Source organism: Brassica oleracea, chromosome C8, assembly GCF_000695525.1.
Source record: "Brassica oleracea var. oleracea cultivar TO1000 chromosome C8, BOL, whole genome shotgun sequence".
NCBI lineage: Eukaryota > Viridiplantae > Streptophyta > Magnoliopsida > Brassicales > Brassicaceae > Brassica > Brassica oleracea.
Window position 1 is genome coordinate 37,484,696 of NC_027755.1, and position 27,619 is coordinate 37,512,314.

The 27,619-nt window shown below is 38.6% G+C and overlaps 6 protein-coding genes, 1 long non-coding RNA gene and 1 pseudogene across 11 annotated transcripts; 3 read left to right on the top strand and 5 right to left on the bottom strand.

Annotated features, from left to right (window-relative positions):
* Window positions 1–685: 685 nt before the first annotated feature.
* LOC106310023 lies at window positions 686–1,941 on the top strand. Its single transcript, XR_001263666.1, has 4 exons — window positions 686–776; window positions 874–929; window positions 1,153–1,194; window positions 1,666–1,941. It is a non-coding gene; the product is annotated as an uncharacterized LOC106310023 (long non-coding RNA).
* A 62-nt stretch (window positions 1,942–2,003) lies between these two features.
* LOC106311807 lies at window positions 2,004–2,940 on the bottom strand. The gene has a single exon (XM_013749105.1). The coding sequence runs from the start codon at window positions 2,794–2,796 to the stop codon at window positions 2,239–2,241; it is 558 nt and encodes a 185-aa protein (XP_013604559.1). The 5' UTR covers window positions 2,797–2,940; the 3' UTR covers window positions 2,004–2,238.
* Window positions 2,941–3,161: 221 nt separating this feature from the next.
* LOC106311806 lies at window positions 3,162–8,324 on the bottom strand. The gene is made up of 15 exons (XM_013749104.1): window positions 7,894–8,324; window positions 7,371–7,764; window positions 7,114–7,291; window positions 6,865–7,004; window positions 5,766–6,789; window positions 5,584–5,684; window positions 5,359–5,503; window positions 4,849–4,917; window positions 4,730–4,775; window positions 4,366–4,652; window positions 4,157–4,236; window positions 3,926–4,061; window positions 3,656–3,782; window positions 3,474–3,556; window positions 3,162–3,382 (listed from the first exon to the last, which is right to left on the bottom strand). Exons 1-15 carry the CDS (start codon window positions 8,000–8,002, stop codon window positions 3,248–3,250), a joined length of 3,054 nt encoding a protein of 1,017 aa, XP_013604558.1. The 5' UTR covers window positions 8,003–8,324; the 3' UTR covers window positions 3,162–3,247.
* A 221-nt stretch (window positions 8,325–8,545) lies between these two features.
* On the top strand, window positions 8,546–11,200 carry LOC106312219 (annotated as a pseudogene).
* On the bottom strand, window positions 11,140–15,194 carry LOC106312218 (MATE efflux family protein 7-like). The gene is made up of 7 exons (XM_013749656.1): window positions 14,833–15,194; window positions 12,461–13,005; window positions 12,297–12,383; window positions 12,163–12,219; window positions 11,850–12,088; window positions 11,455–11,660; window positions 11,140–11,362 (listed from the first exon to the last, which is right to left on the bottom strand). The coding sequence occupies exons 1-7, from the start codon at window positions 15,100–15,102 to the stop codon at window positions 11,327–11,329; spliced, it is 1,440 nt and encodes a 479-aa protein (XP_013605110.1). The 5' UTR covers window positions 15,103–15,194; the 3' UTR covers window positions 11,140–11,326.
* A 1,849-nt stretch (window positions 15,195–17,043) lies between these two features.
* Window positions 17,044–21,254, top strand: LOC106311899 (ALG-2 interacting protein X-like). 3 transcript variants are annotated; one of them, XM_013749225.1, is made up of 9 exons: window positions 17,044–17,795; window positions 18,234–19,184; window positions 19,360–19,449; window positions 19,530–19,598; window positions 19,698–19,838; window positions 20,042–20,090; window positions 20,290–20,393; window positions 20,554–20,775; window positions 20,880–21,254. In XM_013749225.1, the coding sequence occupies exons 1-9, from the start codon at window positions 17,127–17,129 to the stop codon at window positions 21,135–21,137; spliced, it is 2,553 nt and encodes an 850-aa protein (XP_013604679.1). In that variant the 5' UTR covers window positions 17,044–17,126; the 3' UTR covers window positions 21,138–21,254. The 3 variants fall into 3 exon arrangements, with proteins under 3 accessions (XP_013604679.1, XP_013604680.1, XP_013604678.1); XM_013749226.1 differs by having other exon boundaries at window positions 17,045–17,795; window positions 20,554–20,671; window positions 20,776–21,254; XM_013749224.1 differs by having other exon boundaries at window positions 17,127–17,795; window positions 20,554–20,734; window positions 20,839–21,254.
* Window positions 21,255–21,397: 143 nt separating this feature from the next.
* LOC106311900 (cytochrome b-c1 complex subunit 6-like) lies at window positions 21,398–22,620 on the bottom strand. The gene is made up of 5 exons (XM_013749227.1): window positions 22,542–22,620; window positions 22,397–22,426; window positions 21,943–22,027; window positions 21,732–21,821; window positions 21,398–21,647 (listed from the first exon to the last, which is right to left on the bottom strand). Coding segments are annotated over exons 2-5 (210 nt in total). The 5' UTR covers window positions 22,399–22,426; window positions 22,542–22,620; the 3' UTR covers window positions 21,398–21,614.
* A 1,605-nt stretch (window positions 22,621–24,225) lies between these two features.
* On the bottom strand, window positions 24,226–26,966 carry LOC106307944 (CDP-diacylglycerol--serine O-phosphatidyltransferase 1-like). 3 transcript variants are annotated; one of them, XM_013745044.1, is made up of 12 exons: window positions 26,768–26,966; window positions 26,389–26,500; window positions 26,221–26,286; window positions 26,078–26,137; window positions 25,917–26,007; window positions 25,756–25,810; window positions 25,607–25,686; window positions 25,380–25,496; window positions 25,203–25,287; window positions 24,778–25,123; window positions 24,613–24,701; window positions 24,226–24,533 (listed from the first exon to the last, which is right to left on the bottom strand). In XM_013745044.1, exons 2-12 carry the CDS (start codon window positions 26,487–26,489, stop codon window positions 24,406–24,408), a joined length of 1,218 nt encoding a protein of 405 aa, XP_013600498.1. In that variant the 5' UTR covers window positions 26,490–26,500; window positions 26,768–26,966; the 3' UTR covers window positions 24,226–24,405. The 3 variants fall into 3 exon arrangements, with proteins under 3 accessions (XP_013600498.1, XP_013600496.1, XP_013600497.1); XM_013745042.1 differs by having other exon boundaries at window positions 26,389–26,542; XM_013745043.1 differs by lacking the exon at window positions 26,768–26,966 and adding an exon at window positions 26,602–26,671.
* Between the last annotated feature and the right edge of the window lie 653 nt (window positions 26,967–27,619).

Sequence of the window (27,619 nt, forward strand, 5' to 3'; positions counted from 1 at the left end):
GAGAGAGAGAGAGAGAGAGAGAGAGAGAGAGTCAAGTTTCAAACGCGTTTAACGCGAAACCGAACTTCCACCCACTCCCTTGTTGACACGCGTCCACCAACAGACGTTTCTTCACGAGCCAACGAAGCACTCGTCTCCTCCGCTTTCTTCCTTTTTTTATATTTTTTTAATCAAAAAAAAAAAGAGACGGCCCAAATTAACCGCGATGCGGATGCTCTTACAAGTTTCCATGAAATAGATTTCCTTTAGTGACAGCACAGGATGTCTCGGAAATTCGGAATACTCTCCTAAATGGTCGTCCTAACTAATCCTCCATCTGGTTTGGTTATACCTCATGAAACCATCAACAGTCAATTTAAACATACAAAAAATCAGCATTTTTAGTTGGTTTGTAAACGGTTTTGATAGGAACAGAAAAAAAAAACTCACATCTTATAGCCTATAACTCTGAATGTCGTTGATAGGAACAACAAAAAAATTTAAAACAGAAGGTTAAAAGTTAAAACGAGGATAATAACGCTGTTTTAAGATTTAGGTATTTGGTAATTACTAATTAGTCAATATGTAGTGGGTGAGCGGCCCTCAAATGTTTAATGGGCTTTTTATTGGGTCATAATAAATTTGAGCCCATTTAATGGGTTGCGTCGTTACTACGAACTCGATATATATAATTTTATCGAACACAAAGAGATCCGTCGTCTGAAACTCAAGAGTTGCTTTTTCTGAGATCAGCATCTAACCCTAGCTCGACAAATCCGTCATGTCGTCCAAGCAAGGTAAATCAATTAAGTGTTCTTATCCTCTTATGATATTCGATTCATTATCATTTGATTCGTTTGCTATCTGCTTAATCGTTCCCCGTTGTAAAAACAGGAGGAAAGGCGAAACCTTTGAAGCAGCCAAAAGCTGATAAGAAGGAATACGATGAGGTGATGACTCTACTTATTCTTTTAGACCTAGAATGAACCGATGTTACTGCTGTCTGCTACTGACTTGAATCCATTCTCGAAACTACAAACAACACATAATCATATATCTCTTGCTCCGTTCTAATCATCTTATATAAGCAGCTATTTTCTTATGTCAATGTTTTAAGACATTCTTTATAAGCTTTTCTAATTTTCTTGAATGTTGATTGGGCATGCACTGCAGCACGATATGGCCAACCTTCAGAAGAAGAAAGACGAGGAAAAGGTTAGTTCCATCACTTTTACTCTCTGCCTTGTTTCCTTCCTCTCTCTTGTTCATGTTTAGTTTGCGTCTAGTTAGACTACTTCTTTGTTTTGGCTCCTTTTATTTCAAAGCAAACACTCTATGTTCTATACTAGAGAGAGCCACTATTCTAGTGTCACTTTGGTTACCTTGTCAGATCTGAGCACTAACATTATACCTGATGGGTGGTGACTCAACAAGATGGGGTCAGTTTGTTAATTGGTTACTGGTGTAGATATCCATTACGGTATCTTTTTAATAAAGTTCTGGAAATGATTTTGGCTGCGACGCTTGCTTCAACAATAATTTGATGAAAATGTAAACCCTGACCCTCAATAAGATGCGTACTTCACTTTGTTTCGACCCAATGATGCCAAAATACATTTAGCCAGGGATCGTTCTTTATTAAAAGTCTGACCCTTTTTTTATTTTTGGACGGGAATGATAAAACAGGCACTTAAAGAATTAAGAGCCAAGGCATCGCAGAAGGGATCTTTTGGAGGCTCCGGTCTTAAGAAGAGTGGCAAGAAATGATCCGTTATTATCCATGAAGCCTGTTTTTGACAGTGCTTATTTTATCAAGTTATAACATATAAACTCGTGTGTTGTGTAACTTGTCTGTAGGAGAGTGACTTTGCGTCTCTCCCATAACATATGTTTGCTTTCGACACTTATTTCATTTTATAAAGAAAAAAAAAGAGAAAAGAAAGATGGTTTTCTATTTAAAAATCAAGTTCTGCCAAGACTGCCATAGTTCTCCATCTCCTGATTCAAGATTCAGTTTGTTTCAATCTTAGAAACTGTTGTTTGACATAAATTGAAGACAACATATGTTGCATTGATAACATGAAGACTCTATAAGATGAGGTAGTAACAAGTAACTGAACGTGCAGGTTTCTTTTTATACAAACATGCAACTAGTAAGTGAAATTTTTGAGTGGCGTAATGGATAACAACACGTCTTAGGAAGTGCATATTCTAAACGAAATAGCTTCACCGTAGCTTTTAAGCTGATCGAGAGGGGTCTTAGAGCCTGAAAGAGCCTGCTTTTCTTCTTGAGCCCTTGATACTGGAAGTAGTAGTGAGCGGATCAGAGAACTCGTAGTACATGTCAGTGAAGAAATTGTCAACAATGTCAAGGTACACAGGGCTTCTAATGCTTGAGTAGCATCGAAGAGCTTCCTGTACATCCGAAGCGTGCTCCACGTCTCTGAGATCCACCATGTTGAAATCTTTCATCTTTTGCGCCAGCATCTCACCTCTTCTCTTAGCCTCCTCCATTGGCTCTGCAACCTTCTTCTTCTTCGGTTTCTTTTTGTGTCGGACCTTGTTGATGAGACTCTCATCTCTGGTTTCTGCAACAGCTGTGCTCTCAGAAGAGAAAACGCTGTAGGTTTCTTCAGTTTGGGAATCTTGTGGACAGCTGCGGTGTAGACTGCACGAGAAGGGGCTCAAGAGTGGAGTGTTGTTGATTTTAGGTAAGGTGTGGTGTTTACCAAAGCAGATAGTGGACTTGATGCTCCCAAGGCTTTTCCTTAAGAAACGACCAACTCTCTCAATTGATTTGGCTGTGGGTTTCATCATCTTATCTTTTGTCTCTCATGCCAATCCTTTTGGACAATAGCTATATTTATTTCACTCAAAACCAAACAATATCATTCATTCAATGGAATGTAGTAGCTGAAGAAGGAAGCTGATATTGATATGTCAGTCAAGAATTAAAGAAGGTGTCATCTTGATATGTGTCCACTTTTACTGGTAAGGAATCATTCAGCGCATTGATAAGCAATGTTCAAAATGGTCCCCTACTTATCCTCGTTGCCACCACTAAACAGAACCAAGCCCATTAAGCTAACAAGGCTGCCGTTAGCTCAATGCAAAGGATTCAGTTTGAGTTTTGCCATTTGTTTTCCTTCTTGGTTTTGTAGACTATTTTTGATGGTATATGATTGATTCATTGAAATGCTTACTGTTTACACAAATCTAGCAAAACTCCACGTAATATACAGAGGAGTTACAAAGCAGAATCTAGGTATCAGTTTGGTGTGTATTGACCAAAGATGTGTTTTTCGTCACGCAACTGTTTGAAAGCCTTCTCCATTTCCGGAAACGCAGAGAGTAGCAACAGCTCCAGGAGGTCAAATGCTAATTGCTTTAGACACACTGATGACTGAAACAAACAATGTTCAAACAATCAAACCCAGTACTTGAGCTTGAGCTCTCACAACCAAAAAGCAAGGCAAAACTGGAGGAATATTTACCTGAAGGAAGAAGTAGAGGTCTTCCGCACATTGTTTATACTCGTTTTGACCCACAAGGCTCACTATAGTCGCTGGGGCTTTTTCTGTACGCTCAGGGTTATATTCAAACATTTTATGTTAATTCAATAAAGCTTAGATATCATTGATTTCAAGAAGTATCAGATGGACAAGAAGATCATTACCAATCATTAATTCATGAACAAACTTGGCTCGTCTCTCTGCTTCTTGTTGCTGCTCCTCGTCAGAAGTACTGGATTGTTGCTTCCTTTTTGGATGTTTTGTCATAAATATCCCATCCGGCCATAGTATCTGAGAGATCATACCAGATATCTCTTTCAAATCTCAAGTTGAAGTAAAATACAACAAGGCCAGGGATATCATATATGTCACTGTTAGGCAATACTTTTTTCCATTGTTCACTGTGACTGTGCAAAAGAAAGAGCTTTTCTCACCTGTTCAACCCGCTGAATTCCAGAAGCAACTACAGTTCCCCGCCGCAAAAGACGAATTTTCTCGAGTACCCAATCGTCTAATGCATCGCCCATCCCAAGTTGAAGTATCTGTTTGGCAACCCAAAAAGCTTTCCGCCTTGGAAGTGTACAAAAGTAGATAATCAAAACCACTTCAATTTCTTGACTGAGAAAGAAAGAAACAGTACGGCCCCTGGTTATAAAATGATGTACCTGATCCACCCACCCTCCTGGAGCTGTAAGACAACATCTACCAAGTCTAGTAGGGGCAATGTTAGCTTTGGAGGAACCCACTGCAAGAAAGACGGGTTATAGCAAGCACAATACAACTATAGGCCTCATGGTTTCCCACAATGCAAAAGGCAGAATCATCAGAAACAAAAATGTCAGGCATACGCTAGGTGTGGATGTTAAATATATACCTCTGTGGGCAGGCCGGGTAAGGCCATTGCATCAGCTTGATTACCCACTTTAAGCCCGCCGTTCTCTTTGCTATTTCTTACATCTGCATCAGACGTCTTCGTATGATCATTTCCAGGAGCTTTCACTTTTGACTTCAGATCATCCACCATAACGTTATTCCTCACATGTTGACCCGATTTCCCATTCTCTGAACTCAGATTTTCTCTCGAAGGAAGAGGAGCTGGCGCCGCCTCGGTCATATTGGCTATACTTGTAGAAACTGTAGATGTCTTACGGGCAGGTTTAACTGAAACAATTTACTAGTGACAATAAATAATAGCAAACGAGTTAACGAAAATTCCCATTGTGTTGTGAATTACCCACCCGTGAGCGTCTCAATGATAGAGAAAGAACTTGAGAAGGCATAAGTCTGCACCGCAGCAGCATTTTAGCATTAAAATTTGTAAGCACTAGTGATTTTGAGCCAGAGGAAGAGAACCTACCTGGGAATCCACACTAAGGAAGTCCCACACTTCAATTGATCCTGAAATTCTTGGTAGTTGCAAAAGCTTCTGAGCAAAGTAGAGAAGGATAATTTGCAGATTAAGAAAAACTGGGAAACAATTTTATTTAAAGCTTTTCAATCTCATGTTAGTTAACGTGGAAGAACAGAAGGCATTTGAGAAACAACTATGTACAAAGCTTCAAGCATAAGAACTACCAGCACTAGTTACTTGAGCAGATCAAATACACAAGTACACATCTTCCGTACATCAAAGCAGGCCAGACTCTATTTCTGTCTAAATTACAGGCAGTAGTCCATAATGATGTTATATGCATATAAAGATTCAGCACTAGCTTCTCAAAAATCCCAAAGTAACTACCAGAACATGAAAACACAAACCCTAATTCACAGTCAACCTACTCTTAAAAACAGAATTCATGTAACAAACAAAACAAATCCTTATATAAAGCACCAGCACAGACTAGAAACAAGAGACATGATATTTGACCTTGAGATAGGTATCAAGCAGTACACATCGCTCGTGTATAACAGGTATATCCACGCCTGTTGATAGGAAATGCTTCGGCGGTAAATAAAGATTGTACTCGGGAAACACTTTAAGCCGCTGGTGAAGCTCTTCAAAATGTCGAAATCTGAAAGTTCAGAGAAGTAAATATTAAAAAAATCTAAATAAAGCACCATCATCAGATCCGTAACAGTAATATTCTATCACCTTCTTTTGATAGACCAGCTATGATTACTATCATCTGTGACGGAAATTGAATACACGGCAAACATCTTAGAACTACTCTTCACAATATTGGCACCCGTAACCTGCGAAAAGAACCTAAATGCATCCATCATATGATACAGCATACAAAACATCATTGTCTGCAGCTAGCTATTTAACTGTACCTCACATCTCAATTTGGCAAAGGAATCAACCAACAATGAACTTCTAGGGGCACTGGGAAGGTCACTCTCCGCCACTGAATTGTATGATGCAGACGATGTTGCAGAGATTCCACTATATGATCTCGCCAAAGAATCATGTTCAGAATCATCGCTATCATCATCGCCTTGAATGAGTCCAGAACGTTTGGATCTCTTCCTGCTAGACCGATGCCTGGATGCTTTCTCATAACGTTCATGCCCTTTACTGGTCTGTTTGAAACGACGACCAGAATTTTCAAGTGGATGGTGTATCCGTGACACACTAGGATTTTTGTTAGTTCGACCATCCCAGACTCGAGTCCCAGGACTGTTTAGACCTGTTACCGTTTCCTCGTCCTCAGATGTAGAAGAATGACTACTGTTTGTTTCCTCGTCCTCTTCAGCAGAGGAATAACTTGATAAGTGACTCTCTACTACCTTAGGCTGACTGGATCCTCTTGCATTCACAGTGTTTTCATTGAAGTTTTTAGGCCGTGCATTATCACCATCGTTGCACGATTCCTTGATAGAAAGTCTCGGGGGCACCCTCTCACCTTCCTTCTTTTTATAATTTCTTCCTTTTGCCCACACGCTTTCAAGATGCTCTGGAGAAAGGGTCTCAGTTTTCCTTTGTGACATCTTCTCTAATACGTCACCCCATCCCTCTCCTCCTCGATGCCCTTGAAGATATTTACTATCATCAACTATTTTGGAAGTTAAGGGGAGGGACTCCCACGATCGGGAAGATCGAGTGTCCATTGAAAGCAATGGATCTTTGGCCAAATCTGCTACATGCTGTTTATCTGTAGCATTTTTCCTTTTCTGCTGTTCATTTTTCAGTTGCACAAGCTCAACACCTGTGACAGAGGGGTCCAGATATCTAGAAAAGTGATCATGAGAAACTTCCGAGAGATCTTCAGATTGAGAAGTCTCTTTTGCAGCACTAGATCCGCCTTTAGTCTTTGTCCTTGATATCACAGCAGCTTCAATCCTCTCATTAATGAACCTGGAAGCGAATTTGAAAATCACGGTGGTGAGTATAAGAGGAACCAAATGTGGTCGAAAAGATGTAATAACATACCGAGGATTGGCTAAATTTAGGACTGGTCGCATCACACAGCAAGCAAGAAGCTCCCTCACGGTATAATGGAAAAAAGCACAGTGCATATCCTCTGGCCTAAACGTTAGTGAAATGAGTCTGTCCATTATATGCTGCAAAACCTACAAAAAAAAGAGAGCATACTATAACCACCTGATAGCGATAAAGTGGTCAAACATACAACATAAAACTCTACATAACAGCTCGTCGCCACTTAAGACTGCAAAGAACCTTATGCTCAGATTCAAGGGAGAATAATGCAGGGTGCAATTTATCATTTGTGGCCATCACATGTCTTAGTTCTGAGTCTCTCTCTTCGAAACTGAGGCTTCTTCTTCCTTTTCTCTCAATCTTTGCTTGACACTCACGGAAAAGCTCCACATGACGACATATAATATCAATTATATCCCTGAATCAATCAGACAGCTTTAGTTCCTTGAAACCGCGATCGTAAGAAAATACTCAAAAGACACATAAAAAGAACAAACCTTGTCAACAGATCAATGAGATTAACGTTCCTAAACCGCCGCGAAAGTTCTCCAAGAACATGGTTAATAATAAACACCAGCTCCTCAGGACCTTGCTTATCCGGTGTTATGCGGGAGTACCAGAGATCAAGCACCCATTCCGAAACGAGGTGACGAGTGAAGCGATCCAATGCATCCTCAACAACCTGTGAGTTAACTTTACTTCTCCAGTCAGACCGTGGAGCTGCTTTAGGAAGCTCTGGAGGCTTACTTAGAGACGGTCCACTCAGTGAAGAAGGTTTGCTGTTGTAAGCTGCAGCCTTTCTTTTCAATTCGACGTCGAATGAGAAGTAACGAAGGAGGATGATCAAGCACGCAGCAGCAGGGAGGTTGACCCAAACCGATGAACTCGTCACTGCAAAAAAACGTATTAAAAACAAAACCAGTAATAACCTAATAAAATCATAAAACCTAAAGCTCATCGAGTTCTAAACACGTAATCAATTTCAATAGTGTTGATCAAATTGAGAACGATCGAGCTTACGAGAGAGGAGGTATGAGAGTCCGACGACGCATATCACCAGTATCACGATCCGCTTCTTGGCTTCCTCTACCAGGTCCCGAACTGACACCGCCTGCTTCTGGCTGCTCATAGCTGAATCAGACCTCCTTTGGTGCTCTATTCTCTCTCAGCGGAGTAGGGAAGGAAGTAAGGTCTCATCCCCAAGCCGGGGAAATTAGGAAGCGATTTTCGAATACGGCCGGATTGTAGAAAGATGGGATGATTCTGATTCGATGACTGGAGAAAGGGAGGATAAGGAGATATAATCGAAGCCTAGGGGATTATATAGTCGAGCAGCGGTAATGGAGTCTCCCTCAGTGACGACTTGGTACGTTTCGACGGCGAAAGTTCCCGGGAATGTGAGATCTTTGATTATTCTCTCTCTCTCTCTCTCTCGAGTGGGTGTTTTGCGATTAATCAAATGTTACAATTGGCAACCGAGTCCATATGCTCTCGCTAAGTGTCGAACCCTGGTTCTCCAAAACCCTTGGGCTGTTTCGTTAATTTCAGTGAACTTCGGTTTGGCTCGGTTCGGCTTTACCGGATTTAACCGTCTTGACCGTCTTTTAAAAGGCCGAAACTACAGTTTTAAAGCCCATATAAAATATTTCGTCTCTTCAAATAATTTGTTAAAACGGTTTCGTTTCGAGTGAACGTCTTTGCAGGTGTGACGATGGGAGACACCGTAGTGGAGAAGACCGCCGAAGAGCTACGACGTGAGATCAATGAGCTTCGCCGTCAGCAACGTGAGGTACTATCATCATCTCCAATTCAGTCTCCATTCTTAGTTATAAGTCTCCGTGTCAATGAGATTCTGTATCGTAATTAGATTACTGAGAGGCTTCGTGACCCTCGTGGACTCCGCGGAGGAGGACTCTCAGGCGCTGCTCCTCGCAACCAAAGCCCGTAGAGGCTTTCTTCGACCGGTAATTTCACTTTCCTTCAGCATTCATATCGTTCTCTTCTTTGAGATGTGTTGTTAATAGGTTGTCTTTGATTTTGTGTAGGCGGAGAGGAATGATGTGGAAGACGAGCCTCCTGCTAAACGGAGATTGTCTTCCGCCGTTGTTAAGGTATCTGAAAGACTCTCTCTTTTTCAGAAAGTAGTAATGCATTCTCGTTAACAGATCGTAAGAAGTTTTAATTTTTATTAGGAAACTCAGGTCGATGGTGAAGGTGTTAGTAATGATGGGAACGAAACACATGTTTCAGCTGGTGAAAATGGGAACCCTGATCAAAGTGACAAGAAGCTAGATGGTGGTCAGCATCGTGGGAGTTGGTCTCAGAGGGATGCGGAACAAAGAGGGATTAAGAAGGTAATCAATACCCACAAACTCTTTTTACAAAAGTGCGTCTCTTTACTCTCGCTATGTTCTTATTCAGGGTTATGAAGCTATAGCATTGCCTGAGCCTGCACCAAGGCAATTACCTAAGAATGAGGATCCTAATCTGGTTAAGAGAAACAGAAGAATGCTGGGGAATCTTCTAGGGACTTTGGAGGTATTTGTTGACAGAATACGTGGACGTATCTCTCTTGCTCATGTTCTTTAGTCACTCATGGACTAGTTTGTTTCATGTCATACCATTCCTTTCCCTTCTGCAGAGGTTCAGAAAAGAAGATAAACAGCTTTCTGGAACATATGCATATGCTCGACGGTCTGCTGCTCTACAGAAGGTAAGAACACACTTCATGTTCACTTGGCTTGTTTAACTTAAAATCCGTAGAAGCTAGCTGTTTATCGAGGGAAACATCATTTTATTGTACTTGGACGTCATTATATTCATCTTCTATCCCAAGACAACATCTTCCTCCAGTTTCTTTTAACTTGAGAGTAGCATAAATCATGATATGATTTATCTTTTGGAATGGAGTCTTCTTGACCTTTAATTTGAAGATATTAGTAATGTTGCTAAGAAAGATGTTAGGTGTAAGGTATCATTATAAGTTCATTTAGGAGTGCGCTTATATCTTAACTTCTCCGTGTCCCTCCTACTCGTATAGGCTGAGCAAAAGGCTCGAGAAGAAAGTGAGCGACTGAGGCTGCAAGAGCGTGAAAATCTGACTGAAAAGAGGAGAAGAGATCTTGTAAGCAACCACCAACGATTTATTTTCTTTTATATATATTCCAAAAGGCATACATGTGTGCTAGTGTTCTGAGATACAATTTAACTGGTGAATCAGACGCTTCGAGCCCGTGTTGCGGCTAAAGCAGAACAGAAAGAGTTGGAACTGCTATTCCTTCGGTGGTGTGAGCAGAAGAAAAAACTTAGCAATTTTATAAGGTAGTGTTTTGTTTCCATAGTACTCTTATTTCTTAGCATCATGAGTCTTAATGATGAGTTCTCTTTGTAATTATATTTGCAGGTTATTTTTAATTTCGGTCCAAAGTGTGCACATTCACAATTTAATAGAAGCAAAGATAAGTTTCCCTTCACGTGCATGCTCATGTCGATGTGCAAGGCCATAGGTAGAAATCGCGAGCTGATATATAGGTTTCTGTTGACATTCTTTGCATTTGATTGCATGTGGACGGCTGTTTCAGGACCAAATCAGAGCCACAGATATACTATGCACCAACGAAGGCTTTGGAAGAAGATACAACTGAGACAGAGCAACGCAAAGAGCAGGTAAGGTGTAGTTATTTAAATGAAGGTTACGTACGGCATACATGCTATGTGATACTGATATGTGATTGGTGATGGGCGCAGGCTTTCTTAGAATGGAAGGCAGCCAAGAGACAAGAGGTGAGTGAGTATCAAAAGGAGATAGAAGAGCGATATCTGGGCAATGTTGAGAAAGAGCTGGAAAGGTGGCAAAACGCAAGGAAGGCGCGGAAAGCAAACAACGAGGCTATGAATTTGCAGGAGACAATGGATAAGGAGTTAGAGACGCATAGGATGGAGCACGGGCCAAAGAAAAGGAAGACACCTGGAGCTGGAGGAGAAGATGAAGAAGATGGAAGTAGAGGATATCAGTGGTGGGGAGGATGATATAACAATAGATGATTTACTGCAAGAGGGAGGAGATGGAAACGTCAAGGAAGTGGCCACTGATACTGCAGAAGCAGTGGAAGGCGACATTACACTTTAAATTGTCAAAGATGTTAGTGTGTTTGTTCTTGATGCTTGTTACTTATAGTGCACCTTGCGGGAGTTTATGAGTTAGAAAACGACTGAGAAAATCTATTTCAGAGGGTTGTTAGCTGGGGAAACTTGAAAAATCTATGCTGGAGTGTGAAGGATTTTGCCATGTGATATAATTTTCGCAGGGTATACTACAATTTATTCATTATTACTGTAAAAAATAAAGAGGCAGTATTATTGCAACAATAGTCCAAATCTGCTACCACAATGGTGTAACCGGTTGAACATATGGCCCCTGTAATCTTTAGATGCATGGCTCGTTACGTTACCCTTACGCCAAAGCCATACGCTTTCTCGCTTCAAGGGCCTAGAGTTCAGACAAGGCACCCAAATGAATATTTATGTCTATTTCACAAGAGACAAGTTATGAAGAAGGGACAATAAGAAACGAAAACGAACCTGGTTTTCCCAGTTTGTGCAGCCAGTGACAAGTGCTAGCAGAAACGTCTGCAGAAGGGAACCAGTTTGTATTCCAACCCAAAGACCAACACCTTTCAGATTAACCCAAAAGGCTAACGTTGCTGCAAAGGGTATCCCCCAGAGATAGAAAGATCCTAAATTGATGTAAGCTCCTATATGTTGCCATCCACATCCCCTTGCAATACCTGCTAACCATTTTAAACAACTGTTAGAAGTGGCAGAGATGAATATAACTTTGAGATGGCTTTAACATGAGTAGACATGAAGACTTGGACCTCTGTTGAGAGATCCATAAGCAAATTATAAGATGAGAAGCACTTGGCAGTTGCACAAATGTTGACAATAAATCTGTATTTGTAGTAAAGAAATAGGACCTGAGAGAACCCCTTGTAAACTGTCTAGTATGATAGTGATAGAGACCAATGGAGCCAACTTTGCAACATAGTCGACGGTTGCCTTGTCACTGCTGAAAACATACCCGAAAACATTCCTTCCAAGTAAGAGACACAAACTCACTACCACTGATTCCATTACTGCAAAGGACGTTGCTGCGTAGACCACAATATGTGCTGCTCTATAGTTTCCAGCACCTAGTTCGTTTGAGATTCTTGTGCTGCACAATAAAACATCCACTTATGAAACATGAAACCATATGACTCAAGTATTGATAATGACTAAAGATCTAACCTTGCTGCAGCAGCGATGGCAAGTGGTATTGAATAGATTGTTGAAATTGTTTGGAGACTGCCCATAGATTGAATTTATATTATATTTTGGCAGATTCAAGACTTTTAACAAGAAAATGAAATGTAGATAGTTACCAGACAGAGAGGACAGAAGTCTCCAGCTCTGGGTTGGGTAAGAGACCAGATAATAATATCATGAGTTCATATGACCACCACTCTAAGCTGCAACCCATTAAAGAGGTTTAAAAAAATGTACAGGCAATAGAGAAGTTGAAAGGCACAAAGAAAGATGCAAGTACCAAACCATAGCAGCAGAAGGAAGAGCATATCTAAAGAACTCTCCAACGCCGTTGAATATCTCCATTGAAAGAGGCGCACGTGTCTCAGAACAGGCAGAGGAGAAGAACATGATAGATCCGAGAAGAATGGCATAGAGCCAGTTCGACAAACCCATAGCCAAGGCTCCTCCAAGAAAGCCAAGCCCTGACTTGTAAACAAGAAGCCAGCATAAAGGAACGTGGAGACAGAACACAAAACTAGAGGTAATGAGGAGAGGTCTGATCATGCTCTGGTTCTGGAAGTAGCGAGTGAGAGGCTGTAGAACGGCGTAGGAGAAGAGTCCAGGGATGAGCCATGCAGCATATCTACCGGCTTCGTGTGCAATGGAGTGGTCTTGACCAAGGAAGACAAGAAGCTTCTCCATGTTGAACCATATGATAGAGAGAGGGAAACAGACTAGTGTAAGACAGAACATAGCTGTGTATGTCTGAAGGCCTAGTTTCCTGTATAGCTTAGCTCCATAAGCTTGACCACTCAGGGTATCTAAGGCAGTTGACAACCCTATCTAGCATCACATACAAAAAAAAAAGAGTAAAGATCAAATGGTGAAGACAGGGCCTGTCCTGAAAATCAAGTGGATTAAAACAGTTATTAAGTATATATTTTTTAATCATTTTGGGATAAATGATATATATATATATTAGTTGATGGCTCGCACCTTGTGCGGACTATATTCCTAACAATTTTTAATCCTAATATTTATTTGTATATAAAAATTTACTTGTATATAAAAATTTATTTAATTAGATACAATTTTAAATTAAATACCATAAATTATAAAAATTCAATATACATATTGGTAATCAAAATATTAAATTATGTTCTTTTCTTTCGTAGTTTTATATATGAAATTTATATTTTGGATCAAAATCTTTTCTATAGTAATAAATAGGAAATTTAGATTTGAAATTAAAAACTTATTGTATTTGTAGACTGAAAAAAAATTCCAATAGCACATAAAGGACTATAAATAATCACAACCCATAAAATATCAATGTTATATATTCTCTATAATCTAGATTTTTAAAACAGTGGGACAAAACACAAAATTATAGATTATAAAACGTTATCTCTCTATTTTCTTATATTATACTTATTTTTTGTTAAATTTTTAGTGTTATTTAATGTTTTAATCTTAGTTTTTATGCATATACAATGTTTATTTAACATAATTATATAATTTATATTTACGACATATTTTCAATGGTGCTTTACATTTAATCTTAACTTTAATATTGTCATAATCTATATTTGTATCAATATTTTCAATAAGAATATTAGTTATTAAAATCATAAATTAATATAATATAAGCATAATTATGAGGAAATGTAAAATACATTTATGCTAACCACTTTTACCCTCACAATATATATAGATTTTTACCCTCACTTTTAATGAAAGGTAAAATACATTTATACATCTAGGGTTAACTAATCTAGACTTAGGGTTTAGAGTCGAGGGGTTTTTAGAATTTGAAATTTAGGATTTTAATAAATATATAAATAAATACTTTAAAAAAATTAAAAAATAGGTTCAAACATAATTCGAAATTTATATTTTTTTATTTTTTTAATTTTTTTCATTTATATAATTATTTATTATATATGTAGAGAACAATAGTATAATAGTCTTTTGCCATTTAATGAAGTAAATATTTTTGAAAATGTGTCTTTTGTGGTGGTAAAGATGAATAATGAAAGTGGTAAACATAAAATTCCTCCATAATTATGATAATATCAGTAGATGTTGTTAATATCATTTGTTAATATATATTTATTAATTAATTGTTTTAAATATCATGATAATTATATATATTAAATATTTTTTTTAAAATAATATTATATGTATATCAGTAGAATAGGTTAATGTTTATTAATAATTATCTTAAATATCATGATAAATATATATATTAAAATAAAATTTAAAAGAATAATATTAATTAAACTAATGATTTATCCTAAAATCATGGAGAAGATGACAACTAAGCAAATTCACTTCTCAATATATATTTTTAAAAATAATATTATATGTATATCAATAGAATAGGTTAATGTTTATTAATTATCTTAAATATATATCATGATAAATATATATATATATTAAAATAAAATTTAAAAGAATAATATTAATTAAACTAATTATTTATCTTAAAATCATAGAGAAGATGACAACTAAGCAAATTCACTTTTCAAATAATAATATAGATATATAAACCAATAATAATATTTTGGCGGCCATAGACTAATGTTTCATTTCGCTATTGCTATGATCAGGACCGCCCTTAGTTGAAGAGTTGCAGTTTCAACTTAAGAGTAAAGGAGAAAACATTACGATGAAGCTGAAGCCAGTAACGTTGCAGAAGGAAGAAGCTAAGGAGGCGCTGGCTAGAGCGAGGTTACCAAGGTGACCAACCATCACCATTGAAATGATCTGTAACGTGAACTGAGCTATGACCACAGCCGCCATAGGAGCGGCGAAGAAGATGATCCGCTTGAGCTCTTCGGTGTATGATCCATCTGGCAGATCTCTCCATATCTCTTTCTCAACTCTGTCAACCGGCAGCAGCAAGCTATCGTTGATGTTGCTCTCCGCATCCGCCATGACGAATGCCAACAAGGAGAGAGAGAGAGAGAGAGAGAGAGAGAGACTGAGAGAGAGAGATTTGTGTTAGAATGTTATAAAGACTTGGCTGCATGTCTCGGCTCAGCTAATGTTTTGCGAGTCCAATAAATAAGCAATTTAAGTTGCGACTAGATCCCAACGACTTTTCCTTGTTCGATCGTTTTCCTCAACTACAATTAATTATGTATTGTCATCGTCGTATGCAATGTATTGAATTTAATTTAATTGTCAGATGTGTCGTTTTGCGGGGATTCAGAATTTATTTTTTCATTCTATGTTGAAATGAATGTCACATTTCTATAGTTAATGATCATCAAATCATTCATTCATACATGTTTTTGCGTTTATTTGTAATGTTTTGTTGCGACTTCAAACTGGTGTTTCTCCTAGTCAGAAACGCTGTTTTGACCTTTCCCATTACTTTTCAGTTTTCACACTCTTTTTCCGTACTAATTTCTTCTTTTTCCAATCACTGTAGTGTTATTATGAAGCTGGTAAATTTTTATTGGAATCTTTTTCCACTGCCGGCTAAAAAAAGTTGCTACTATTCAAAGTTGTTGATTATATCGTCACTTCGCTTTATGGTAGTAAACCTTTTTAGTATTATCAACACAAGTAGCTGGGTAAGAAGATACTAGTATCATAGTAAACGACATCTTGGTCGTCTACGTGGCCGGGTAAAAAGATAGTAAACGACATCTTGAGCGTCCACGTACAAAACAGAGGACTAAAACATATCGATCACTTCTTTCACCCATGCGCAGATTTAAAACACGTCGATTCATTATTCCGCCCATGCGCAATTTAGCCACCGCCTCTCTCCCATGTTTATCCTGCGCCGTCCCCAACTTACGCGCCATCTCCGCAATAACCGCTTCGCCTCCGTCGAATCCACCGCAGCAGTTCGCCAGGACGCCACCCTCTGGACACCAGCGCCTCTCTCTCTTATAGAATCTGCGGCAGAATCGCTTTTCCACATCTCAGGTCTGGGCTTTTTACACACACTCTCCTACTACAGCTAAAGCAGAGTCTTTTACTTCAAGTTTGATCGCTCCTCTTCTTAGCTGATATTCAATGATCCAAGTATGGTCTAGAAGGTTTCAGTGCAGATTACAATCCATATCCAACGCTTTCAAAGTTAGTGTCTTTCTTGTATTTGGTTTAGACGTTTGGTTACTGCTTTTGCAAGGTCTAAACTAGTTTCAGATCCTGCTGCCACGGGAGTGGTTCTGTGCGGACAAAGACAAATGGCCGAGGTATGCACTGGGAGCATATATGTTTACCTGAAAAGATGATATGTAACTTTATCGTTTGTTTGATATGGTGTTGAAGGAGGTAACATCAACGCTTGTAGCGGATGGAGTCTCAAGTGACAAGATGCTCAAAAAATTTTGACCATCATAGTTCATAACGTTAGTGGTTCCTTATCAGTATTCTTTGGTACCAAAGTCATTTGAGTCCACTCTAATTCATTAAACACATAGGTTTTTTTGTAGTCCCCTTAAAGATTAACAATAATGTGTTGTTTGTTTGTCATCACTACATTCTTGATGATTGACCCTGCTTAATGACTCCAAATTTCTACAGAAAGTTACCGGACCTAGTTCCTACATGTACCAACAACAAAATCGTATATGCGAAAAATTATAGAGAAGTTTATAAATATTTTAGATTAGAAATGGTATTTAAATGAATTTAAAAGAAAGATGTGTATGAAGTATGAACAACAAATTTATCCAAATAATTTGGTGATTTTTATTGAGTTTTCTATATATTATTAGTGAAGACTGATTCATTAACAGAGTTAGACTGCGTGCCGTTTCCATAAAAAAGCACAGAACTTAGTGCCGTCTCCTGCACGATCTTTTTCTTTCTTTGACACGCCGTCTCCTACACGATCAATCCTTAATCAATAAGGATCAAAGAAACCAAAACCTGACAGAGAAAAAAAAAAAAAAAAAAAATATCAGAAAGAGCGATCAAAGTGGATTTCTCAATCCGCCATGGCTTCATCGGCGCTCTCTAACCTAATGCTCGCCATCCACGAGAAGAAAACTTCCTCACTCGATCTCTACCGCCCCCTCCGCAACTACGTCACCTTCACCTACTCCGAGCGCGAAGCCCAGCTCATAGAAGACGATCTCGAAACCCTCAAGCAACTCCGCTCCGACGTAGAGCGCGTCCCCGATCCATCCCCCTCCGCACGGCGAGACCTTCTCGTCTCCTACTACAAGGCCCTCTGCCTCGTGGAGACGCGGTTCCCGATCTCCCCCGATCAGCACCACGTCAACGCCGTCTCGTTCCTATGGTACGACGCCTTCAAGCAGAAGCATAAGGCCTCGCAGCAGAACATTCATCTGGAGAAAGCCGCCGTTCTATTCAATCTCGGCGCTAGTTACAGTCAGATTGCGCTGGGGTGTGATCGCACCACCGTGGAGGGGCGCCGTCAGGCTTCGCATGCGTTTATTGCGGCGGCGGGGGCGTTCGCGTGGGCGAGGGATAATGAGGCTACTAAGGCGATGATTGGGCAGAGTAGCACCACGGTGGATGTGAGGGTGGAGTGCGTGGGGATGTTGGAGCGGTTGATGTGTGCGCAGGCTCAGGAATGCGTGTTTGAGAATACTATTGCTAAAGGAAGCACTCCTGGTGTTTCTGCTAAGATTGCTAGTCAGGTTCGTGTAGAGCATCCATCTCTTTTGGTGAAGCATCTGTTGTTGGTAGGCATGCTCGGTTAGTTCGGTTTATTCGGTTCGGGTTAGTTCGGTTCAACATAAGTTTTTACCGAATTAACCCGAAAGTTCGGTTCGGTATTCAGTTACAATAGTTGAGAATCCTACCGAAGTTTTTTATTTTGGTTAAATTTTGTTAAAGTTTCGGATAACTTCGGCTAAATTGGTTAATTTGTTTAGTCCGGTTCGGGTTTTTTGTATGGTTTGATATTATTATTTTTTAATAAGGAAACCAAATTAATCGATTGCCGAACAGAAAACCGAGAAAACCTACCGAATCGAACCGAATTTTTGGTTAGAAGTTCGGTTCAAAATCCCAGGCCTTGTTGTTTGGTGTGATACTGTAGATTGAATTTGCGCTTCTTGTTTACTTGTGTTCAGGCTGGCATATACTACGAGGAAGCTTTGGCTGCTTTAGTCGTTTCACCGTTGAAGGATCATTTTGAGAAAGGCTGGATATCTCATGTGCAGATGAAAGCATCACTGTTTTATAGTGAAGCTTGTTACAGGTATGGAATGGAGTTGCACGAGAAAGAGGAGATTGCGGAAGAGATAGCTCGGCTGAAGAGCGGAGCTAGCCGTTTGGCAGACGCTAAGAAGTCTTCAAGGGGAGCTCCTGCGCAGCTAGTAGAAGCGATGAACAAATTAGAGGCGAGCATTAATTGCAATTTGGATAGAGCTGTGAAGGAAAATGATAGAGTGTACCTCATGAGAGTTCCTTCTCCTGCTTCTTTGCCTCCGCTTCCTACCTTCTCAATGGTTAAGCCGATGAACATGACTGAGATATTGGATGCAAGTAAGGAGAAGATGTTTGCCATCCTTGTTCCGGACAGCAGTGCGAAGGCTCTCTCTAGATACACTGAGATGGTTGATGATGTAATTAGGACTCAGGCGGAGAGATTACAGCAAGCAAGCGAGCTAACTCGAGTTAGGCTCAAGGAGATGGACCTTCCAGATTCTATTCTTGCTGTGGATGGTAACTCAACTCTTCCTGCTGATCTTAAAGACGATGTAGAGGCTGTTCAGATCAGTGGCGGTCCAGCTGGCTTGGAAGGTGAACTTCAGCAGCTTAGAGATTTGAAAAGGGTTAATCAGGAACTGTTGGTGCAAACCGAAGAGCTTTTGCAGAAAGAAGCAACTGAAGACGCTCAATTCAGAAGCCAATTTGGGACTAGGTGGACTAGGCCTCAGTCTAGCACGTTGACAAAGAATTTGCAGGATAGATTAAATCGGTTTGCAGCCAATTTGAAACAGGCTGGAGAAAGTGATGTGAAGATTGAGCGATCGGTGAGAGAGAACTCTGCCCTCATGTCCATTCTTGATCAACGGCCGGTATGTATTTCCAATTTTTTGTACAAGCTAGTTTATTTCTCTTGTTGAGGCTCAAAATGCTGCCAGAAGTTGTCTCTTAGTGTCTCTCGGTGTTATTCAAACCACGCACTTGGGTCCGGTATAGCCCCCTCAAATGTGATTTTTAAATGTTTTGCTTTTCTATTTTGATCATCAGATAGAAGCTGCCGTCCCAACTCTAGCTAGGCCAATGATGTCGCTGGATGCAACAGAGGATGCTATAGTGGGAAATCTGAAGCAGAGTCTGGTATTCCCTATTTCTTTCGGAAGCTGCAGTATATACTTTCACGAATCAGTATTTTAACAATTTTATTTCCTTTTGCACAGAGGCAACTGGAAAATTTAGGTGCTCAGCGAGCTGGTCTTGAAGACATGCTCAAAGAGATGAAGAGAAATGTGAACATTTTAAAAGATTTTTCTTCATTTTCTTTCTTGGTTATTCTTTGATACTGGAGTCAAAGACTTATTAGACTTTTACATGATACTTTGTTTTAGGATGACATACTGCCAAAGCTGATGACGTCAACCGGCTCCTATGAAGATATGTTCAGGAAAGAGATGTCAAAGTATGATCACATCTGTCAAGATATTTCACAAAACATTGAAGTTCAAGAACAATTATTAATGCAAATTCAGGTACCTCTTTTGTCCATTCTTCTAGCAGCACTTCACTTTTCACTATGGTTTTGGTCCTTTTTGTGATAACCAAAGAACGTATGGTGATGGCATTCACTGTCGAAGAATATTTAGTGTGCTAGCTTTTACTGGGACTGAAATGGTCATGTTTTACTGCTAGTAGAAACTGACTACTCATAATGGGTTTCTTTCCTTGGTTATAGGCTCAAAATGAAGAGTTCTCAACTCTTTTCAATCTTGAAGATTATAAAGGTGAGCAAACAGCTTCTGTCTTGCATGAACTCTATAAATGTTCTAATAAGTATATGATGATACAAAGAGTTTGTGATTAAAACATTCTACATGGTGGCTGATGTGCCATCCAGGTATCCATGATAAAAACCGGTTTACATTCTGTATGTCAGTTATTTAGCTCCCACGTAATTGTTTTATGTGATTCCTTGTTGTTCAGCATCCAGAGAGAAGTGCTACAAGCAGATTCAAGCGGCTATATCCAAGTACCGAGAGATCAAGGAGAACGTCAACGAGGGCTTGAAGTTCTATGTCACTCTTCAAGTGAGTTTCTTTTCTTAATATAGTTGCAAGCTCTTCACTGTCAAAGCGTCTACATTATTCCACTTGTCTTGGATGCTCTTAAAATTTGATTGTTACACTCCATTGGAGATGCAAAATAGCTTTCCTGCAATCTGAGACACAGTCTTTGTTGGCTTAACAGGATGCAATCACGAATGTGAAGCAGCAGTGCAGTGATTTTGTGATGACAAGGAGCATTCAGTGCCGAGAAATGATTGAAGATGTGCAACGACAGATGTCTGGTCTGAGTTTTCAGGATCATAGAAGCTCCGGTCCATACCCATCTGTGCATCAGCGAACGGCTTCAAGTTCGCCGCCTCCACCAGAAACTCAGAACGCATCTCATCCTCACCCACACCCACAAATAGAAGCTCCGGTCCATACCCATCTGTGCATCAGCGAACGGCTTCAAGTTCGCCGCCTCCACCAGAAACTCAGAACGCATCTCATCCTCACCCACACCCACAAGCACCTTACTATATGCCGGCAGAGCAACAACCACGACCTGGCTACACTATCCCACCCTATGGTCCTCCACCACCATACCACACGCCTCATAGCCAGGAGCCACCACAACCATACCCTCCCCAGGCCCCGCAACAGCCTTATCCATCGTGGCAACAAGGCCCGTACTATGATCCTCAGGGACAGCAGCCTCGGCCTCCTTATACTGCTCAGAACCCGTACCCGCCTCCTCACCAAGGCGGTGGATACTACAGGCAGTGAACTGTACCTTGGAAGCAATAAACTTGAGGTTATTGTTCACGGTGGATACTTGAATTTTGCTTGATAAGTGACAAATTCTTTGAGTTCTCAATACAAAGTAAAGACGATATGATGGAAGGAAGTTATGTAAATCACATTTATACATACATGTATTTTATATATTGGTTGAAGCTGGTAGATGCGTTTTGACTAATCGTTGTGATAATCGTGAAAATCTACCTTTATTGAAACTCGAAGCCTAATAATTTGATTTGTTCAAAGAGAGGCAAATTCTTGAAGTTATTAGGCATGATGAGAGCACAATAACAATGTCTGCGGTATAAAAACAAAACAGAGGAGCAGAGCCATTTGGCATATTGAGGTTTGCAGTTATGAAAAAAAAAGTTGTTCAACATTCACTGCGTTTTATACATCCTTTCAATTTCAAACCACATGAAGCAGAATCAAGACATTTTCGTCTCCACCTTGGCTTTTTAATCATTTTAGTTTTGCAAACAGCTTTGGTGCAACCTGAAGATCCAAAATCACAGTTTTCATCTCAGTATACATAATGTAGAAGAAGAAGAAGATGTGAAGAGCAAAGCAAATACTTACACATTTGTCAATACAATGCCAGTAGTCGAAGTACTGGCCAGTGCAATGCTTGTGGCCAGAGTCATCGCTTTGGATTCTCTTCACACACGCCTAGCAACCACACAAAAAAAAAGAAAGACATATATCAGCAAACAACGATCTTCGCACACACATGGAACTATGTCAAACTTATTACATGATTCACAAACAAACAGTTTCCCGGCCAGTTTACCTGATATTCGAGTAGTGGCTTCACACATTTTGGTTTGCAAGATTCCTCAAGGTACTTCTTTGGATCAACAACTTCATCTTCTGCCCTGAAATTATCAAAAAAACAAAAGAAAACACAATTCACATCATCCCCATAACAAAACCCGTATGATAGCACAGAAGAATCTTATTCTCGATTGAAACTCGTCAACTAATACATTAATGTGATTATCAAACGGAGAATTGTGGCCTAAAAATATACTAAGGCAACATCTCAATCAGCAAGCTAAACTAATAACATACGGAAGACGAAAACGGACCGATCACTATAGGCGATTGGGTACAATCTAAATATTACAGACTAGAGATTCAGAGACATACAGGAGATCATCTATCTACTCAACATGATGTGGAGAATGGTAAAAAAATATATATATATATAAAAGAACGGCATCGAGTTTAAGGTATGAGCTTACATGTCGGAAAGTCAAATCGGAAGCTGTAACCTGCAAGACAGAGATGAGATTGAATGTCAGAATATGTAAGATTCTTTTGCGGTGGAACGATATCATTGAAAGGAAAGAAGATCCATTGAATTATAAAAGGGATTAGCGATGATACCTGGTCGGAAGGGAGAGCAGATCGAGACACGAAGGATACAGAACTTGTTGTTTGTTGAAGTCAGTCTTCTCTAAATTCATTTCATTGCGTTTCCGACATGTTTCTGGGCCCAAGGTATTTGAAACTAAAGGCCCATTAAAACTCGATAAGCATAAGGCCCATTATAGATTCGAGAAGGAGCAGAATCTCCCAAGATTCCCTAGAACGGACGCTATACTAGAGCGGACGCTATACTGCCGTGAACATTCGGAAAACGAGAAAATAAATATACGAAAATAAAATAGAATGAAAAAGAATTTTTATCAAATTTAACAAAAAATAATTTTATTTTTTAATTCTCTACCAAAAAAAAAAATGAAATGGAATGAAAAGAAATTATTATTTCTTATAAATTATGATTTTTTCGGAACATCAGAAAATACATTATTTTTTATTGGTACCCGTTCGTATCCATATTTTTTTAAAAAGATTTTTCTGACAGCATCTTTTTGGCTTTTAAGGAAGTTGTAATAAAATAAGAATATGATGTTGGAAAACTGCTGAAACATGGTCAAAATTGTGTCTAAAGCACATGTGAGATGTTGGACGGCACGTCACACAATCTAATATTTATCCACCAATATATCTCTTTTTTTTTTCATTTTCTTAACAAAATTTAAATAAAATGTTGATTGAATGATGATAATACAGAATAATAGGGAGGTATGAGACTTGATTGCATTTATCTCCGACAGTCTGACACTATTGGTGATATATTAATGTCGTTGTATCATGTTTGGGTTTGATATACGTATGTACAGCTTTGAATCAATACTATTTAAAAAAAACAATCCTAAAAAATCTACTTAAAAAAAAGTCCTAAAAAATCTACTTAAAAAAAATTGTTATACTCATTTATTAGATTACTAATATTTTAGTCTTACCTTAAATTTATATTAACAATATATTACCATATATTTCTCTAACAATAATTTACTCAATACTTTTTTTTATTAGGCTCACGTTTTCTGTACATATTAATATAGAATCTTAACCACATGCACAATTTTTTTTAATTATTTGTCCATTTATATAAATCAGAGTTTGTTAATCGAAACTCAATTAAAATTAAATTGCATGAAGCCCATATATCATAATTTATAAACAGAAGTCCAATTTATACCTTAACATTTAAATACATAATATGTTGAATTCATATGTTTTATAAGATAACTTTTTGATTTGATTAGATAACTCTTTTATTAATATTAAATAACAGCACTATCGATCAAACATACATATCATTTTCGCTTATAATATTAAAAAAAAACTCATTTTTACAAAATAAAACATCAACAAACCTATAAACATAAAACCACAATTATAAGATTCAAAACCCAAATTTCATAATTATTAAAAATAAATCAAAAACAACCCTTAAAATCTAGTAGCATATTAAAACTGTACTTCTAGTTATTGAGTTGATGGCAGCACATACCTTCAATTATAATAGCATTAATAATGTTGTAAATGCAATGTAAAAGATGACAACAAAACAGGAAAAAAAATATCTCAAAAAGCAGAAGTGTGAGTAGGGTAACCAAATCAACATTAATGATGTTAATGTCGTTAACATGTTTACCATTCAAAGTTTCTAAACCAACATCTTAGTCAGTTTTGAGTGGGCAGAAGAGAACAAAGATAATGAAAGCAAATTTAAAAGAATTGATAAGAAGCACTGTAATGTAAAATATCACACAACTAATCCCTAAAAGAAAAAAATTGCATTTACATTGTTCTTTCTTCTCCCTCTATTTACAAAATAACCAAAACCCCTACAATGGCATTTATCTGTCTCACCTCTGCTGCAACAATAATGATGACCTTAGCGTCTCTTTCTCTCTAAGGTCCTCTGAATCTTCCATGTCCAACCCAGCAAAAAGGCCACAAGTCCAAGTCCCACACTTCCCCAAAGTGCCACTACCCACAATGGCATTTCTGTTGGGTACAATCCTGTTATTTGTATCACCAAAACAACCAAGTTTACACTCTCACACGCTAAGTAACCATAAGTAATTAAGCAACAACTTACCAGTTCCAAACTTGATGCAGATGAGAAGTTCTACTATGCATATCCCTGTTGATAGCCAACAGAATGATCCCACCTTCTTTACAGGTTTCCTGCCAACAACCAAAACAACCATTTTTATATAATATAAAAACCTAAACCAACATCACAGTGGCTAACAGCTATTACCGGTCTTGGAGATATGAATTGTATTCCCGTATAGTTGGAATCGCTATGAGCCACCACAAGATCAGCCTATAGAGAATCACTGGGTTTCGAGGAGGGATCCAGAGGCTGAACTTGAGAAAGAATGTGTTCAGCTCCACCGTTAAGAAGATGATGCAAAGAGTGAGTACTTGAATAAAACGCCAAGGTCCCTGCAGTGGATGCCACTCGTCTTTGTCCCAATGAGCTGGTGTGAACTGCCCTAGTGTCCTTTTCACCTTGCCAATAATGTTAGGCTGGCGGCTAATGCCAACCCACTCGTATGTTTTTCCATCAAAGTAGCGTACTGTCTGCATTCCTGCCCAGATACCTACCACCATTATAAAACATTACTCAGCTCTCTACATAAGCATGACATATAGAAGGTGAAGGTGGGTTAAGAATCATACCAAACCAGTTGCATATCAAGATATCAAGAACAATGCTGTCCCACCAGCACTCGTTGAAATTTGGTAACATGTGCCGAAAAGTAAGCTGGTGAACATAGAATATATACAGGGTGGGAAGCTTTAACATTATATTTATCAACTTGAAACCTCTAAGCACATAAGGGAACGAAGACCAACCTCTAATAACTCAAAACCAATCGAGAGCACCCACAGAAGAGGCTGGTTCCTGATCAGGATTGCTTTTCCCCACCATCCAAAGATGTGCGCCAAGAAAAACTCGTCAAACACTGTGTCCTGTGAAAATTGTTAGTCAATGCAAAAGCCTTTAGTTATGCCAACCAACATGAGAAGCAGATGCTAAGAAAAAAACTAAGAAGGGGAGTTGTAGAGAGAAGATACCATACATAAAGATTTTTAAACCTGTTTGTTGGGTGATCAGCCACATAAATACGGCAATCAGCACCGTATGATCTCTCAGGAAGTTCTGCAAACATTAGCAAACTCTAATAAGAACGGTCACTCATATAAAGCAAGCTGCTCTGAAAAATATTACCTATTCCAAGGTCAGGGTGGAGAAACTTCATGAACTGCCTAGCATCATCACGTCTCTGGAAGGAATAAAAGAAAGTAACTATTAGAGTTTGCTCACTAAAATCGAGAACACAGAAGAGAGCTACTATGATCACTGGCATAGAGAGAGGAGAAAAGTGAAACCTGGAAGAGCAAAAAAGTAAGTGAAACTAAGTAAATGACGGCTAATCCATGAACTAAGCGCCAGATTGCAGGATGTGGCCTGATTAAAACCCTGCAAAAAAACTTGGTTAAAGACAGAGGCAGCACAAGAGGAAGCAAGAGAAAGTAGATGAGGTGATTACGTTGAAGGAGCCTGGAGCAGAGAGTAAGCAAGAAAGACAGCAATCATAGCCCACACTCCCCTAGAAACATAGAATAGAGTTAAGTAATAATAGATTCAAATGAAAAAAGAAAAAACATAGAAAAAGAGAGAGAAAGAGAGAACCTTTTAACAGATGTGACAATATCATCAGAAGTAGTGCTGTCAGGATCAAGAGCTCCACTTTCCCAACTAACTCAATTCAAAAATAAAAATAAAAACAAACATGAGGATTGTGTGTGACACAGAGAGGAGAAGAAAAGCAAAGCAAAGGAGGGAAAGAGGGGGAGTCACATGAGAAGGCAAGCGCCAATAAGGAGAAGGGAGATAGTGCGAGGCTTGTAAGCCCATGCAGTCCATGGATCAAGCTCGCTTTCAGCAACACCACCATTCATTCTCTTTGTTTCTTTCATGTAGCCATTGGGTTCCATGGGTAAAATCAAACCACCTTGTGAGAAAAGTACAGAGAGAAGAGATGAGGTGAAAAGAGGCAGAGGAGGGTAGTACAAGGTACAACAAGCAGAGAGAGACATAAAAAGGCTCTGACTTTGCAGTGGTAAAGGGCAGGGCACTCATCAATCATATGATTCAAGTAACACAAAAAACAAATAATCAAAACAAATACAAATACAAAAAAAAAAAAAAAAAAAAAAAGAAGAGATTGGGAGGATACCTGAAGAAGATATGCTTTCTTCTCTGTTTTGAGCTTCACGATCTGAAAACGACTCTGCTTTCTCTATCTCCGACGATTTCCCCTTTTTTTTTTTTTTTTTCCCTGAATCACCACCACCTCTTCGTCCTTCCTTCTTTCTTCTTCAATTTTATTCTCTGTTGTTTTGTCTTTACGATATTTAATATTATCACCAGGAGGTAATAATAATAACTCTCTTCAAACGATTATTATCATCATGTCGCATTTCTTCGGTCTTATTCGCATTTAATTCTTTTTTTTTTTTTACCAATATAACAATTACTCTCCATCCGTTTTACATTTTATTTCACCAAATTAATATTTTAGATTTTTTTTATTATAAATTTATAAACAATATTTTAGTTTTGATTTCATTACTTTAATATATTAAATGGAAAAAAATATGAATTTATTAATAATGGACCAAAAATAGTTTTTGTGTACTGAAAAGTGTCAAAGAGAGAGAGACTTCTTTGTACAGTGCGCCAAACCCACATCATAAATATTCATTTGTAGTAGTACATAAATAACCAAATGCAGCAGAATCAATTAAATAACATTATGATCTAGAAAGAAAAACGCCAAAAATTCTCGTTGTCATCCACATAAAAAAAATACGCCACAATTTATGGTTTTGGAATGATAAAATTGCAATAACTCTCAAGTGATCGTTTCATTGCAACCAAAATACACTTAAACACACACACACACACATCATTTGCGAAATATATTAATATTCTTATTTAGGTAATTGATTTGACAGCTATTCCCAAAAGTACAAAGGAGAATAACAACCCTAATTACTATATATATATAGTCATTTCTTTTTATTCA

Excerpts from the sequence above, each read along its gene's own strand:
- LOC106311806 (XM_013749104.1), bottom strand. The coding sequence starts at position 8,002 with ATGAGCAGCCAGAAGCAGGCGGTGTCAGTTCGGGACCTGGTAGAGGAA. Across the intron at positions 4,918-5,358 it reads TGCTTGATACCTATCTCAAG|AAGCTTTTGCAACTACCAAG; the intron begins GTCAAATATCAT and ends TACTTTGCTCAG. Across the intron at positions 4,237-4,365 it reads TACCCGGCCTGCCCACAGAG|TGGGTTCCTCCAAAGCTAAC; the intron begins GTATATATTTAA and ends TCTTTCTTGCAG.
- LOC106311900 (XM_013749227.1), bottom strand. Across the intron at positions 21,822-21,942 it reads AGCCACTACTCGAATATCAG|GCGTGTGTGAAGAGAATCCA; the intron begins GTAAACTGGCCG and ends TGTGGTTGCTAG. Across the intron at positions 21,648-21,731 it reads GGCATTGTATTGACAAATGT|GTTGCACCAAAGCTGTTTGC; the intron begins GTAAGTATTTGC and ends TTGGATCTTCAG.
- LOC106311807 (XM_013749105.1), bottom strand. The coding sequence starts at position 2,796 with ATGATGAAACCCACAGCCAAATCAATTGAGAGAGTTGGTCGTTTCTTA.
- LOC106307944 (XM_013745042.1), bottom strand. The coding sequence starts at position 26,525 with ATGGAACCCAATGGCTACATGAAAGAAACAAAGAGAATGAATGGTGGT. Across the intron at positions 26,287-26,388 it reads ATTGGCGCTTGCCTTCTCAT|TTGGGAAAGTGGAGCTCTTG; the intron begins GTGACTCCCCCT and ends GAATTGAGTTAG. Across the intron at positions 25,124-25,202 it reads CTTGATATGCAACTGGTTTG|GTATCTGGGCAGGAATGCAG; the intron begins GTATGATTCTTA and ends TAATGGTGGTAG.
- LOC106311899 (XM_013749225.1), top strand. The coding sequence starts at position 17,127 with ATGGCTTCATCGGCGCTCTCTAACCTAATGCTCGCCATCCACGAGAAG. Across the intron at positions 19,185-19,359 it reads CCATTCTTGATCAACGGCCG|ATAGAAGCTGCCGTCCCAAC; the intron begins GTATGTATTTCC and ends TTTGATCATCAG. Across the intron at positions 20,776-20,879 it reads ATCCTCACCCACACCCACAA|GCACCTTACTATATGCCGGC; the intron begins ATAGAAGCTCCG and ends CCACACCCACAA.
- LOC106312218 (XM_013749656.1), bottom strand. The coding sequence starts at position 15,102 with ATGGCGGATGCGGAGAGCAACATCAACGATAGCTTGCTGCTGCCGGTT. Across the intron at positions 13,006-14,832 it reads TTACTGGCTTCAGCTTCATC|ATAGGGTTGTCAACTGCCTT; the intron begins GTAATGTTTTCT and ends ATGTGATGCTAG. Across the intron at positions 11,661-11,849 it reads TTTACAAGGGGTTCTCTCAG|GTATTGCAAGGGGATGTGGA; the intron begins GTCCTATTTCTT and ends AATGGTTAGCAG.